General features: G+C 39.7%; 1 protein-coding gene across 1 annotated transcript in view; it reads left to right on the top strand.

Moving 5' to 3' along the window:
• Nucleotides 1–16,574, top strand: part of LOC112055970 (cytoplasmic aconitate hydratase) — a 57,019-nt gene that overhangs the window by 37,840 nt on the left and 2,605 nt on the right. The window contains exons 12-21 of the mRNA XM_052890303.1: nucleotides 3,480–3,642; nucleotides 5,028–5,128; nucleotides 6,665–6,784; nucleotides 7,754–7,910; nucleotides 8,453–8,559; nucleotides 9,533–9,661; nucleotides 11,125–11,261; nucleotides 13,099–13,272; nucleotides 14,867–14,963; nucleotides 15,533–15,718. Coding sequence (XP_052746263.1) covers nucleotides 3,480–3,642; nucleotides 5,028–5,128; nucleotides 6,665–6,784; nucleotides 7,754–7,910; nucleotides 8,453–8,559; nucleotides 9,533–9,661; nucleotides 11,125–11,261; nucleotides 13,099–13,272; nucleotides 14,867–14,963; nucleotides 15,533–15,718 — 1,371 coding nt within the window. The remainder of the gene's footprint in view (nucleotides 1–3,479; nucleotides 3,643–5,027; nucleotides 5,129–6,664; nucleotides 6,785–7,753; nucleotides 7,911–8,452; nucleotides 8,560–9,532; nucleotides 9,662–11,124; nucleotides 11,262–13,098; nucleotides 13,273–14,866; nucleotides 14,964–15,532; nucleotides 15,719–16,574) is intronic.

Here is a 16,574-nt window from a genome sequence, read left to right as displayed (position 1 = left end):
TCGCAGCGCGGTTTTACCCGCGTGGTTCCCGTTCACGTAGGAATACGGGGATAATATATAGCCTATAGCCTTCTTCGATAAATGGGCTATCTAACACTGAAAGTATTTATCAAATCGGACCAGTAGTTGCTGAGATTAGCGCGTTCAAACAAACAAACTCTTCAGCTTTATAATATTAGTATAGATGACTGGGTAAATGTATAACGAAGCAATATTTAAAAAAAAATATAAAATAGTAAAAAAAAAATATTTCGCAATGCATCAAGCAGGTAAAAAGGTATCTATTAATTAATTAATGTCTATTAATTAGATAATCATTTAAAACTAAATACATTTAACGAGAACTTGTCGTTCTGTGATCATTATTTAATTAATTAATATTTAATTAACTTACTTTGGTAATAATCGTACCTACTTAATAATCATTATCAACCCATAGTTGGCTCACTGCTGAGCACGAGTGTCCTCTCAGAATAAGAGGGGTTAGGCCAACAGTCTATCATGCTGGTCCAATGCGGATTGGCAGACTTCACAAAAGCAGAGAATTGAGAAAATTCTCTATCTATCTATACAATATTATAAAGCTGAAGAGTTTGTTTGTTTGTTTGATTAAACGCGCTAATCTCACGAACTACTGGTCCGATGTGAAAAATTCTTACAGTGTTAGATAGCCCATTTATCGAGGAAGGCTATATATTATCCCCGTATTCCTACGGGAACGGGAAAACACGCGGGTGAAACCGCGCGGCGTCAGCTAGTTAATAATAAAACAGAGGTATGTATGTAAAAAAAATTAAGCACTAAAGATATAACTTACCAATTTTTTCATTATCGGAAAAACACAATAAAACTGAATATTCAGAAGAACAAAGATTCTGACGAATTGAGAACATCCTCCTATTTTTGAGGTCGGTTAAAAAGTATAATAAACTAAGATGAAACACAATTGATCACTAAGATATGCACTAAACGTGATTTTAAATACATTCGTTTATATTATAATTAAAACTAAATTTCACTTACATCAGCTATTTTCAGTTCCTTGTTAATTGTATATATATAAACATGTTAGGTAATCTGCCTGTCTGTAACTTTAATTAAATCAATTTATGGACCTCCTTTATATATTTTTATCGACGTCAACAACCCATATTCGGCTTACTCTAGAGCACGAGTTTCCGCTTAGAATGCCCCTATTGGATCCTATTGGCCTAACCCCTATCAGAATGAGAGGGGTTAGGCCAATAGTCCACCACGCTGACCCAATGCGGATTGGCAGACTTCACACACGCAGAGAATTAAGATAATTCTCTGGTATGCAGGTTTCCTCACGATGTTTTCCTTTACTGTGAGACACGTGATATTTAATTTTTAGAGCCGTTATAGCCCAGTGGATATGACCTCTGCCTCCGATTCCGGAGGGTGTGGGTTCGAATCCGGTCCGGGGCATGCACCTCCAACTTTTCAGTTGTGTGCATTTTAAGAAATTAAATATCACAAGCTTGATAATAATATAATATTTTCAAGGGTGCAGACAAGTGTTGTCAGACGTCCCGATTTTTAAATCAAAATTAAATTTCCCGCGCGGGACAGGCTTCTTCCCGCTTTTTAAAGTACGAAGTAAGAAGGTATGCGTGAGAGAAAGCAGCCAGACAGTGGCGCCGTAATGCGTTACGTTATGATTTACCCTTCCATTAGAAGTTTACACTTCAAATTAAAAAAAATAACATGAATATGGACAAATCCACACACAAATGCATGTATTACAACACAACTGACACAGCAAGGTCTTACGTATGCATTGTCAGCAAATCGTGTAAAATTGTTTTAGCTGACACGTACTTTACTGACGTACGACTATTATTTAGTAGAATGAGTTTTACTTCCTCAAATTTTAACCGATTTAAAAAAGTAGGTTATCTATTTGACCTGTATGTGTTAACTATATGTTAACTAATCTAATATATAAAATTCTCGTGTCAGTTTTCGTTGCCATACTCCTCCGAAACTGCTTGACCGATTTTGATGAAATTTTTTGTGCTTATCCGGTATCTATGAGAATCGGGCAACATCTATTTTTCAAACCCCTAAATCCTAGGTGTAGGGTAAAAGTATGGTATGACTAGGGTAGGGGTAGGGTTCAGGTACGGTAGAGGTAATGTAGGGGTAGGGTTGGAGTAGGGTAGAATCAGGGTAGGGATAGGGAAGAAGTACATAATAAGTCAAAGCGAAGCTTGAGCGGGTCAGCTAGTATTTTATAGATATATTTGATAATTTTGGTTGTTTTTTAAGATTGAAATAAACATTTTATATTGTATCCTCTACAACAATGTTTCTCAAAGTGGGGTACGCGAACCCCTAGGGGTTAGCCATTTGACGGCAGGGGGTTCGCGATAAGATTTACGTAACGGTGCATTGATAACTGATACCAAGACATAATTAAGGTTAAAGTTGTCCAAAATTACTCCATAACATTGAATCCATTTGCGACAAGAAACAAGCACACCCATCACATTAATATTACAAAGACTTTTCTTTTGGTACTTAATTTGTGAGCCGTGATAGCCCAGTGGACATGACCTCTGCCTCCGATTCCGGAGGGTGTGGGTTCGAATCCGGTCCGGGGCATGCACCTCCAACTTTTCAGTTGTTTGCATTTTAAGAAATTAAATATCACGGGTCTCAATCGGTGATGGAAAACATCGTGAGGAAACCTGCATACCAGAGAATTATCTTAATTCTCTGCGTGTGTGAAGTCTGCCATTCCGCATTGGGCCAGCGTGGTGGACTATTGGCCTAACCTCTCTTATTCTGAATGGAGACTCGCGCTCAGCAGTGAGCCGAATATGGGTTGATAATGATGATGATGATGTATTTATTTATTCGACGCGTGCGAGAATAATACTGATAGATTAAAAGGCTTTACTTAAATAGTTTATTGAGATTAATTTATTAAGTAAACGTCATACAGAGCACAGTTCAATAGAAAAAGAGAAGAAGATCATAGAGTACAGATAACATAGACAACGAACTAGTGATTAGTTACGCGGCCACACTATCAACATCCTCTTCTGGAATCAATCCCATCGATCGATCGATATCAACCCATATACGGCTCACTGCTGAGCTCAAGTCTCCTCTCAGAATGAGAGGGGTTAGGCCAATAGTCCACCACGCTGGCCCAATGCGGATTAGCAGACTTCACACACGCAGAGAATTGAGAAATTCTCTGGTGTAAAAGTTTCCTCACGACGTTTTCCTTCACCGATTGAGACACGTGATATTTAATTTTTTAAAATGCACACAATTGAAAAGTTGGAGGTGCATGCCCCGGACCGGATTCGAACCAACACCCTCCGGAATCGAAGGCAAAGGTCATATCCACTGGGCTATCACGGCTAATCAATCCCATAGTTGCTGTAAAAAGCTCATGCTTTGGCCGATGCAGACCCTTGGTTTACTCTTATTTTTGTTGCTAGGTGGGCTTCAAAGGCTACGGGCTGTCACCAGCCCAGCTGCAGGCTTCCGGCAGCTTCTCGTTCAGCGACGGGAAGTCGTACAGCATCACCCACGGCTCCGTCATCATCGCCGCCATCACCAGCTGCACCAACACGTCCAACCCCAGCGTCATGCTGGGCGCCGGTGAGAGGAGTTGCCACTGTTTGCTTCCTCATCATCATCATCAGCCTCTCGTACAGCATCACCCACGGCTCCGTCATCATCGCCGCCATCACCAGCTGCATCTCCATCCATCCATACCTCAGACCAATTATAGAAGGACCTGTATCGCACTCATAGTCACAAACAAAATTGTCTGTCATTTTCTGAGGAAAACGAGCTTAAATTTGGTATATATCTTATACTAAACTAGGAGTTTTCGTCAGTTTTTTACACCATTCAACTACACAAAAATGTGTTTTTACGGAGCTCTTTAACCGACGAACACGATAACAACTATTTAACATCGATTCTATAGAGACAGCTTTTATAATCGCATTAGATCGTTGATCATATACTTTGACAGAAAAGTAACACCTAGCGAGGCAGGTCCTATACAATAGTTGGTCTGAGATCCATACCATCAGTCGAACATAAATCCTCCTCCTTTTTTTTAAATCGGTTAATTTTTTTGACATGACAACGTCTTATAATTCGATGGAGCCGGCTGCACACTCTAAAACAGATGACGTCTTGCTTCGTTCCCTCGCTCTAGGGTTGCCAACTTTTTGTACAAGAAATAGAGTTTGTTCTGGTATATGAAGATTACTAGCTGACGCCGCGCGATTTCACCCGCGTGGTTCTTGTTCCCGTAGGAATACAGGGATAACATATATATTATACCTATTATAGCCTTCCTCGATAAATGGGCTATCTAACACTGAAAGAATTTTTCAAATCGGACCAGTAGTTCCAGAGATTAGCGCGTTCAATCAAACAAACAAACAAAAAAACTCTTCAGCTTTATTATATTAGTATAGATTAAACATTATTTTAGAAAAACGAACTTTTTCTTCTAAAAAATGCACCATTCCATCAGTATTTTCTTATGACGTTGTCACGTTCAACTATCGTCAGTAAACCGTCTTTACAGTCAACCGATTTTTTTTCCCTAAAAGTTAGCCCTTGACTACAATCTCACCTGATGGTAAGTGATGATGCAAGCTAAGATGGAAGCGGGCTAACTTGTTAGGAGGAGGATGAAAATCCACACCCCTTTCGGTTTCTACACGACATCGTACCGGAACGCTAAATTCCTTGGCGATACGTCTTTGCCGGTAGAGTGGTGTAAGAAATTAAATATCACGTGTCTCAAACGGTGAAGGAAAACATCGTAAGGAAACCTGCATACCAGAGAATTTTCTTAATTCTCTGCGTGTGTGAAGTCTGCCAATCCGCATTGGGCCAGCGTGGTGGACTATTGGCCTAACCCCTCTCATTCTGAGAGGAGACTCGCGCTCAGCAGCGAGCTGGGTTGTTAAATATAAATGACTATTATCTAATACGTTCTTTTAATGTTATGTCCTCAGGTCTCCTGGCCAAGAAGGCGGTGGAAAATGGTCTCTCTGTACTTCCTTACATCAAGACATCTCTTTCACCCGGATCTGGAGTGGTCACTTATTACTTGAGGGTGAGTACATCATCATCATCATCATCACCATCATCACCATCAGCATCATCAGCATCATCAGCATCATCATCATCATCATCATCATAATCATCATCACCATCATCATCAACATCACCATCATCATCATAATCACCATCATCATCATAATCATCATCATCATCATCATTATCAACATCATCACCATCACCATCATCATCATCATCATTATCATCATCATCCATCATCATCATCATCGTCATTACCATCATCATAATCATCATCACCATCATCATCAACATCATCATCATCATCATCATAATCACCATCATCATCATAATCACCATCATCATCATAGTCATCATCATCATCCTTATCAACATCATCACCATCATCATAATCATCATTATCATCATCATCATCATTACCATCATCATCAGCATCAGCATCATCATCATCATCCACCATCATCATCACCATCATCATTTTCATCATCATCATCATTATAAACATCACCGTCATCAACATCATCACCACCATCATAATCATCATTATCATCATCATCATCATTATAAACATCACCGTCATCAACATCATCACCACCATCATAATCATCATTATCATCATCATCATCATTATAAACATCACCGTCATCAACATCATCACCACCATCATAATCATCATTATCATCATCATCATCATTACCATCATCATCAGCATCAGCATCATCATCATCATCCACCATCATCATCACCATCATCATTTTCATCATCATCATCATTATAAACATCACCGTCATCAACATCATCACCACCATCATAATCATCATTATCATCATCATCATCATTATAAACATCACCGTCATCAACATCATCACCACCATCATAATCATCATTATCATCATCATCATCATTACCATCATCATCAGCATCAGCATCATCATCATCATCCACCATCATCATCACCATCATCATTTTCATCATCATCATCATTATAAACATCACCGTCATCAACATCATCACCACCATCATAATCATCATTATCATCATCATCATCATTATAAACATCACCGTCATCAACATCATCACCACCATCATAATCATCATTATCATCATCATCATCATTACCATCATCATCAGCATCAGCATCATCATCATCATCCACCATCATCATCACCATCATCATTTTCATCATCATCATCATTATAAACATCACCGTCATCAACATCATCACCACCATCATAATCATCATTATCATCATCATCATCATTATAAACATCACCGTCATCAACATCATCACCACCATCATAATCATCATTATCATCATCATCATCATTACCATCATCATCAGCATCAGCATCATCATCATCATCCACCATCATCATCACCATCATCATTTTCATCATCATCATCATTATAAACATCACCGTCATCAACATCATCACCACCATCATAATCATCAACATCACCATCACCATCACCATCATCATCATTCGTGACACGTTGAGCTACGTCGGTGACTTTGGTTCTTCTATAAGTTTCAAAAACTTGACGTTTCCAGGAATCTGGAGTGGTGCCGTACCTGGAGAAGCTTGGCTTTGACATCGTGGGCTACGGCTGCATGACCTGCATAGGGAACTCCGGGCCCATAGACGATAACATCGCCAACACTATAGAGAAGGTAAGGAACATAGTTATAGTCTGCTCGGGTAAGGGTTATTTTCTGATATAGTAACAGCCTTCTAAGGGGTTTACACGTTGGTTCATTTCACAGGTTAATTTTTGCTCATGGACTTGTAGTCTATGTATTGTGAATTACACAAATTATATATTACTAGCGGACCCGCTCAAGCTTCGCTTTGACTTATTAATTTATTTATTTGCACTTCTTCCCTATCCCTTACACAACTCTACCCCTACCCTACCTCTACTCTATCCCTACTCTACCCTACCCCTACAAAAAAAAAGTATCCTATGCCCTTCTCCTGGCTCTAAACTACCTCTCTGCCAATTTTCAGCTAAATCGGTTCAGCCGTTCTTGAGTTATAAGTGGAGTAACTAACACGACTTTCTTTTATATATACAGAGACAAATAATTAGCAATAAATTAAAATGGCGACTATAATTTGAGATTTAAACTATCCTATCTCTCAAGTTGGACCGAACTGCACATGGTGTGCGAATTTTATTATAATCGGTTAAGTAGTTTAGGAGTTCATTGAGGACAAACATTGTGACACGAGATTTATATATATTAAGATTTATTATACTTCATACATTTGAGAAAACGTAGTTATTTTAAAATCAGAGACAGGTACTTCAATTTCATTTTAGTGAAACGAAATATCTTAGTATTCCATGGATTCACCGTGCCGGGTCCATCGCGTGGTAGAGAGAAACACTCCGAGCAGAGTCCCGGACTTGTGACTACTGGATGTAGGGTTAAGAAATTCCTTGACGATCGATCAACACTCCCCGTTCTCTGCTCGTGTTGTTCTCCCTGCAGCCAAATTTGGTAAGATCCTATTAGAGCATTTGGATACTCGTTCTAATATAGAACTAGCTGCACTTCTAGAGAGGCCAAGGTCTTTAAGCAAGTTATAGAAAGATTTTGTTGGTATAAAAACAATGTTCTCCGTACTTCTTCTAGAACGAGCTGGTCTGCTGCGGAGTTCTGTCAGGGAACAGGAACTTCGAGGGTAGAATCCACCCCAACACCAGAGCCAACTACCTGGCGTCGCCTCTGCTGGTCATCGCGTACGCGCTCGCCGGCACCGTGGACATCGACTTTGAGAAACAGCCCTTGGGTGAGTCACTCGCAGTCACTTCTAGAACGAGCTGGTCTGCTGCGGAGCTCTGTCAGGGAAAAGGAACTTTGAGGGTCGCCATCACCAGGGCCAACTAGTGTCTAAAGTATTTTTAATCGCTTTTGTCATTATCAGTCACTTTTTGCGTTAAGTCTCTTTAGCCGCTTTTGTCACTTCTCCCGTCAATTCTCTTTAGTCGCTTTTGTCACTATTAGTCACTTATCGCGACAAGTCTCTTTAGTCGCTTTTGTCACATATCGCGTCGAATCTCTTTAGTCGCTTTTGTCACTATTAGTCACTTACCGTATCAAATCTCGGAAATTATTCAGTTGTGTGCATTTTAAGAAATTATCACGTGTCTCAAACGGTGAAGGAAAAACATCGTGAGGAAACCTGCCTACCTGAGAATTTTCTCAATTCTCTGCGTGTGTGAAGTCTGCCAATCCGCATTGGGCCAGCGTGGTGGACTATTGGCCTAACCTCTCTCATTCTGAGAGGAGACTCGTGCTCAGCAGTGAGCTGTATATGAGTTGTTGTTGCAGGCACTCGCGCGGACGGCTCGGGCGTGTTCCTGCGCGACATCTGGCCCACCAGAGCGGAGATACAGGAGGTGGAGAACAAACATGTCATCCCCGGGATGTTCAAAGAGGTAATATTATCATCCACATATAAAGGATCTTCTTCTTGTTGCCTGGGTAACCCAGATAATACTATAGATATTCCCACCTTACCACCACCCTACCCCCACCCTACCACCACCCTACCCCCACCCTACCCCTATTGTACTCTTGAATTCATGTACTATATAAAAAATAGTCCGATTTTCCTTCCTGACGCTATAACTCCAGCACGAACCGATTTCCACGGTTTTGCATTCGTTGGAAAGGTCTCAATCTCCGTGAGGTTTATAGCAAAGGAAATTCAGGAAAAGGTAGGGGTAGGGTAGGGTAGGGGTATGATAGGGGATAGGGTAGGGTAGGGATAGAGTTGGGTAGGGGTAGTTGAAAGTTTACATCGAGTTACACGCTCGACCGATTTTGTGAAACATCACATAAACCATTTACTAAATAGTCTCTATTTACATTACAATGAAAAGTGGCATTGTTTTTTATATATATGTTATGCTCATAGATCGAAAACGCTCAGTGAGCGGGAAACTAGCTCACAACGCGTTGTGGTCACAGTGAAACATCCACATGGCGAAATTTGTGTTATGGCTCTAATGAAAAAGCGCACGACGCGTTGTGGCAAACACAGAAAGAACAAATAGCGAATAGCGATCGTGGCTGACGTGCTATTCGATCTCAACGCGTTGTGGCAAAGAATAAATGCCAATCAATCAATTATGTGCCAATCGTTTATGTGCTCAAAACATGTGGTTTCAAAAGATGACAAACAAATTTATAAGTACGTTTCTTAGAAACATCATCACAAAATCATATCAACAATAATACTTTAATAATATTTCATACGCCATTGAGATATACATATTATAGCCTGGATTAACACATAGGCTACTTTTTATCCCGGAAAAATCCATGGTTCCCGAGGGATTTGTGAAAATCTAAATTCCGCGGGCGTCCGCTAGTATAATATAAAATTCTTTGATAATGATGATGCAGGTATACGCGAGGATAGAAGAAGGATCCCCCTCGTGGCAAGCTCTGGACGTGCCACAAGGCAAGCTGTACGGCTGGGACCCCAACTCCACATACATCAAGAGACCGCCATTCTTCGACGGCATGACCAAGGTTAGTAGTCCGACGTAGTCTACGCCAACAGCTGCGTTGTAGAAACTTCGAGTGTGGCGGAGTCTGTATTAAGCTAGCTAGTGGGTTAGCTGGTTTGTGGATAGGTAGTATTTGAGGTTTTTTAGGGGGGGGGGGGGATAGTGGTCTAGTAACCCCCCTAAAGAATTTAAAATTTGTATTATTTATAAGTCAAAATGTAAAAGGGTAGAGAATAAAGGCTTTTATTATTATTATTAGTATTTGAGGTAAAGACGTCTTTTAAAACTAGTTAACACTTCCCTTCTCTACTCGAGTCTTATATTGCATCATCACTTACCATCTGATGAGATTGTAGTCAAGGCAAGGCTGGAACAGCAATTCCACGTACATCAAGAGACCGCCATTCTTCGACTGCATGACCAAGGTTAGTACTGTTCTATAGCAGCGTCCGACGTAGTCTACGCCACCGGCTGGGTTGTAGAAACTTTGAGTGTGGCGGAGTCTGTATTGAGCTAGCTAGTGGTCTAGCTGGTTTGTGAATAGGTAGTATTTGAGGTATTTTTTTAGGGGGAGGGGTAGTGGTCTAGTAACCCCACGGGGACCAGCCGGATTGGGGCTATCTTGTTTCTGGTTGCTAATATTTAGTTGCTTCTTAGATACGTTTGGAAAAAATAGTAAAGATAATTTAACCTGTATCCTATTGATTTTAAAAATGGCATTTAATTTTACTAAAAGGATGGAGCAAGTTAGCTCGAGACAGAGTTGAGTGGAAAAAAGCGAGTGGTTGCTAAAATTATATTTTTAGTTGAATTTAAAATTTGTATTATTTATAAGTCAAAATGTAAAAGGTCAGAGAATAAAGGCTTTTATTATTATTATTAGTATTTGAGATAAAGACGTCTTTTAAAGGTAGTTAACACTTCCCTTCTCTACTCAAGTCATTCTCCCTGTTTCATCTTAGATTGCATCATCACTTACCATCTGATGTGATTGTAGTCTATGCAAGGCTGAGACCCTAATTCCACGTACATCAAGAGTTGGTAGTTCTATAGCCGCTGTCCGACGTAGTAAAGCAAAGATTGTCTGGATATTTGCAAAATAAATAAGATTATAAAATTTCAAAATCTATTAAAAATCTTTTATCGTAATTAGATGAAAATTCATACAGTTTTAGCTTCCTTACATTAAAGAACTATGAACATAAATGCACAAATAACAAAGATATTAGTAATTTTGTTTGAACGCCCATACAAATCTAACGATCATTATGCACCTACGACGTCATAAGTTCGTGCCATTTTGTATGGAGCGTTTTTCAGGGATCCGCGGCAGCGCCGCAAATCTGACCCTTTAAATCCCTCTAGCTCCGAAAGTAATGATCGCAGATACCCTGTTACTTTTACAAAATTGCTTTACTATTAGCATACTCTTAATTTATATACAATTTAAAGAACTGTCATCATCCCTATTTAATTAATTTCCAGGATCTGCCAGCAATCCGCAGTATAGAGAACGCGCGTTGTCTCCTCCTGTTGGGTGATTCGGTGACCACTGACCACATCTCCCCCGCCGGCTCCATCGCCAGAAACTCCCCCGCCGCCAGGTTCCTCGCTGACAGGGGGTGAGTGACGTTTGTTTTAGCTTCAAAATACCAATTCAGCTGAAAATTAACTAGCGGACGCCCGCGACTTCGTCCGCGTGAAACTCGATGTAAACATTCAACTACCCCTACCCTACCCCTAGCCTACATCAACCTCACCCTACCCCTATCCCTACCCCGTTTTCTAATTATTATTAATATGAACTTTATACAATAACAATAAAGATCAATTTGACTACGTTTTAGTTACAAATCATTTGTATGGGAAAAAGAAAAGGGCTATTTTTATGGGTTTTCCGGCAATTATTCGACTTTTTCTCGCCGTAAAAACCATCCTAGAACTTCAACGAACATTTTAAAAAAAGATTTGGCCAAATTGGTCCAGGCGTTGTTGAGTTATGTGCTTATCAACACATTTTGCGATTCATTTTTTATATTATAGATATATTATGCATGTAAGGTCTTTGTAAGGGTTTTTTTTTTATTCTTTACAAGTTAGCCCTTGACCTGATGGTAAGTGATGATGCAGTCTGAGATGGAAGCGCGCTAACTTGTTAGGAGGAGGATGAAAATCCACACCCCTTTCGGTTTCTACACGACATCGTACCGGAAACGCTAAATCGCTTGGCGGTACGTCTTTGCCGGTAGGGTGGTAACTAGCCACGGCCGAAGCCTCCCACCAGCCCGACCTGGACCAATTAAGAAAATCTCAATCTGCTCAGTCGGGGATCGAACCCAGGACCTCCGTCTTGTAAGTCCACCGCGCATACCACTGCGCCACGGAGGCCGTCAATTACATCGCCGTTACAGACAGACATGCTGTCATAAAGATAGGGTACTGACTGTCTGTAACTTTTAAATTTGAATAAATTTATTTTCTTTCTTTCTTTCGTTCTTTCAATTGTATTCTTTAAATTTGTAATAAAAACGAACAGCAAAAAATCGAGTAAGTAATCGAACATTCTATATTCTGTGGATAGTCTAAGTGATGTGTTGGTTAGTCTGTGTAAAAAATACGCGTGTGTGTATTGCGAGTCAAATTTATAGTTGTGTGTAGTGTATGGACACAGAATATACTTAATGGTGTTAAATGTTTTCATTGTGTGAGTTTACCTCGTCCCCCTCAAAAAATGACAGACTTTTTTGTTGGTGAATTTGGGTGCGAAACAAATTAAAAAAATCGAAATTAAAAAATCATTTATTTCAAGTAGGCTCAGTTTACAAGCACTTTTGACACGTCAGTTGACTATTTGTAAAGATTCTACCACCGGTTCGGAAGGCAGGTTCTGCTGAGAAGATACCGGCAAGAAACTCAACAGTTGCTCTTTTGAAATGAAAAAGGAGGAAGTGAAATGAAGGAGATTTAAATCCACGTCTTACTAGACACGGGCACAAGTTAGTTATTTCTGCATATCGTCTTCAAAAAGTAAAAAAATCTTTTGTAGGTTTGGGTGTACTCTTCTATAACAAGATCCCCAAGACTGTGATGGACCTGCCAATGCATAGCTTTAAGCAATGTGTTAAAAACATTTACTTAGTCGAGGTTACTACAACATTGATGAGTTCCTTAATGATAAAGATGCTTGGAGGCCGTTAGATCAGCTTCCACCTTCACACAGGAAGTAAAACTATAAGAAATTGTAATCTTGTCATAAATTGTAATTATAATATTATTGTATGATTTTTTTTAAAAAAAAGAGCAACAGTTGAGTTTCTTGCCGGTATCTTCTCAGCAGAACCTGCCTTCCGAACCGGTGGTAGAATCTTTACAAATAGTCAACTGACGTGTCAAAAGTGCTTGTAAACTGAGCCTACTTGAAATAAATGAATGTCAATAAAATTGATGTGTTTGTGTCAGGTTGACACCGCGCGAGTTCAACTCGTACGGCTCGCGGCGCGGCAACGACGCGATCATGTCCCGCGGCACGTTCGCGAACATTCGCCTCGTCAACAAGATGGCGCCCTCCCCCGGCCCGCGCACAGCACACCAGCCCTCGCAGCAGGTCATGGACATATTCGACGCGGCCGACCGGTGAGTGGACTGTATTTTGAGATAATTGTATATCATTGTGTCGAGTATGGTGACGGTGTCTACAAGATGGTGCCGTCTAAAATATGACAGCGTCCACAAAATGGCGGCGTTTACAAGATGGCAGCGTTTACAAGATGGCGTCGTTTACAAGATGGCGTCGTTTATAAGATGGCGTCATTTACAAGATGGCGTCGTTTACAAGATGGCGTCGTTTATAAGATGGCGTCATTTACAAGATGGCGTCGTTTACAAGATGGCGTCGTTTACAAGATGGCGTCGTTTACAAGATTGCGGAATAAGCGACATGATTCACAAGATGGCACCGTCTATGGCGTTGTCAAGTCAACTAAACATAATATGCCCGTCGAGTTTCGGGTCATTTAATTTGACAAACACTGACATATTATTATAAAATTTAAGTTTGTATTTTTAATTCCATAATGTGGTGTTAGGCGATGGGTTAAATGAAAAAGACTGAACTAAATGGCGTATGCTTTATTAACTGACTTACTCATTATATTACTACAGTTATTATACCACTAAACTTAAAGAAATGAATAATTATGATTTTTCATTTTTTGAAATAACCTTGACTACAATCTCACCTGATGGTAAGTGATGATGCAATCTAAGATGGAAGCGGGCTAACTTGTTAGGAGGAGGATGAAAATCCACACACCTATTGGTTTCTACACGACATCGTACTTTTACATATAAATCAGTTAACATTGACCTTATTAACCCGAATGTCTCAGAAAAATCAATATATTCGAACCTAGTCATCATCCCCATTCACTGTTAACGTACTATAGGGTTTTGGATAGTTCTTTTCAGAGATTTTTTGTGTTTTGCACTCGAATTTTTTCACGTTTCTTAAAATTACTAATTGCAATTTTCCACTTTTCAATGCAAGTTCAATTGTTATAATACAAATGATTTTTTTTTATTCTGTATTCTATCAACACTGGCACAATTTTGAGGAGGCCTTTACCCGCAGAGGGGTTCCTACAGAATAGTTGCAATACGAGTATTATATTAACGCACCTAACTAAAACTACTTTAATAAAATTAAAAGAACTAAATTACTTACTTCTTTACTTCCTTCGGCGCTACAACCCTTTGTGGGTCTTGGCCTCCTCTACCACTTTTTTCCATCCATTTCTATGCCTTGCCTTTCTTTCCCACCCAGATAATTTTTCCATTTTTTGCAGGTCCTCTTTCACGCAATCTAGCCATCTTTTTTTAGGTCTTCCTTTTAATCTTTTTACCTGTGGCCTTCATTTTGTCATCACTTTAGGCCCTCTAGTTTTTGGCATCCTCTCTACGTGTCCTAGCCACTGAAGACGTTGGGCTTTACAATGTCGCACTATTGTTTCGCCTTTCACTAGGTTTGCCAATTCGTGGTTCATTCTATGGCGATAGGTTCCGTCTGAACTTCTATAAAAGAACTAAATACTAAATAATAATCATCCACTTTTTGATACTAACACAACTAAACTAAACTTAACTTAACCAAACTTTGTAAAATAGTACTTCTGTAAGAAATAAATGGCTTTTTTATTTTTATTTTATTTATTTATTATTCTATGAACAGGTACGCAAAAGAGAACGTGCCTTTAATAGCTATAGTGGGCAAAGACTACGGCTCGGGCTCCAGCAGGGACTGGGCCGCTAAGGGACCCTTCCTATTGGTGAGTGCCTTTGACGGAAATTCATTTTTAAATCAGACCAATAGGTTGTCTCATATCAAACTTTATATAAGCAATATTAAAATTAATGAATTGACAGCAAACGTCAAATCGATTACTGCATTGAAAACGTCATCAATCCGCCATTATTACCCTTTATAGTGTTGCATTTTTTTAAAAATAATGAATATTATTTCGGAAGAATTAAAGTAAATTTGTAGATTTGTATAATCAAAAATAGTTTAAAAAGATATTTTCTTTAATTTCCGCTAGGGTACAATGACTGGACCTGGGCTCCATACAATTTTGGACCATCTCCTTTTCAAACGTCAAAAACGCTGTCGTCCATTTTGTGACGTCACAATGTTACTTGATGTACTAAACGTCAAACTAATTGTTAATTAGTAAGCGCAGCCCCCCACCAGGTGGTCTGACGACATCAAGCGAGTCGCAGACATTCGCTGGCTGCAGGCGGCTCAGTATCGTGATGTTTGGAAGTCCCTACAAAAGGCCTATGTCCTGCAATGGACGTCCATCGGCTGATGTGATGATGATGATAATGTGATACACAGGGTATCAAAGCGGTGATAGCGGAGTCCTTCGAGCGCATCCACCGCTCCAACCTGGTGGGGATGGGCATCATGCCGCTGCAGTTCCTGCCGGGAGTCAACGCGGAGTCGCTCGGCCTCACCGGCTCCGAGGTGTTCTCCATCCGAGTGCCGGAGGACGTGGCGCCGCAGCACCTGCTCACTGTGCAGGTGAGTGAATGAGTGAACGAGTGAATGACAGACATATACACGTCACCGCTCCAACCTGGTGGGGATGGGCATCATGCCGGTAATAGAGTTAGAGAAATTTACTAACACACTAGTCATCCAATTTCAAAGTTCCCCTCAATTTCTCCTGGTTTCCATCATCAGATCCTGACATGATGAATATGGGACCACATGGGGAGTATACCCTTGAAAAAAACAAAAAAATAATTTTTCAAATCGGTTCAGGCGTCTTCGAGTAATCGATGTACATACATTTGAAGAATTTTGAACTCTGTTAAAAATAAGAAAACTAATTTATCAGGATAACTTAAACTCAACAATTCAAATAAGTTCAATATTTTCGGAGCCTATTCAATGCAAACAAACAAACAATCAAATCTTCCATCCATATTCTATCTAATGAATGAATGAATGAATGTGTTGTGAATGAATAAATGAGTGAGTGAATGAATTTCCGACAGACATTACTAGCGTACTGGCACTTCAAGCTAGCATCTTGATGAGTCTGCCTGGTATCTCTAAAGGACATGTCCTAATTTTGTATGGAGGCTGGGCCTTTATTCCGAGTGTCAACTAAGCAGAACAAATTATTTTTATCTTAAAAGAACATAAAACATAAGGCTTACATCCCAAAATAAAAAAACTTTTGTAACCCGCATTTTTTTTAAATTAATCAAATAAAATGTATTATTTTCATTAGCTGACAACATTAATTAAGAATTTTTATCATGGCAACATGCTTGTAACTCACACCATGGCAGATTGTCAGTGATCTTCACGTAGTAGCGTTCGTTTATGGTGTTTTAAAATCCATTTATGGATTTTTTTGTTTATTGCT

The sequence above is a fragment of the Bicyclus anynana genome, chromosome 27 (genome assembly GCF_947172395.1).
Source record: "Bicyclus anynana chromosome 27, ilBicAnyn1.1, whole genome shotgun sequence".
NCBI lineage: Eukaryota > Metazoa > Arthropoda > Insecta > Lepidoptera > Nymphalidae > Bicyclus > Bicyclus anynana.
Note: the sequence above shows the minus strand (reverse complement) of the source record. Positions and strands in the feature narration are given on the sequence as shown.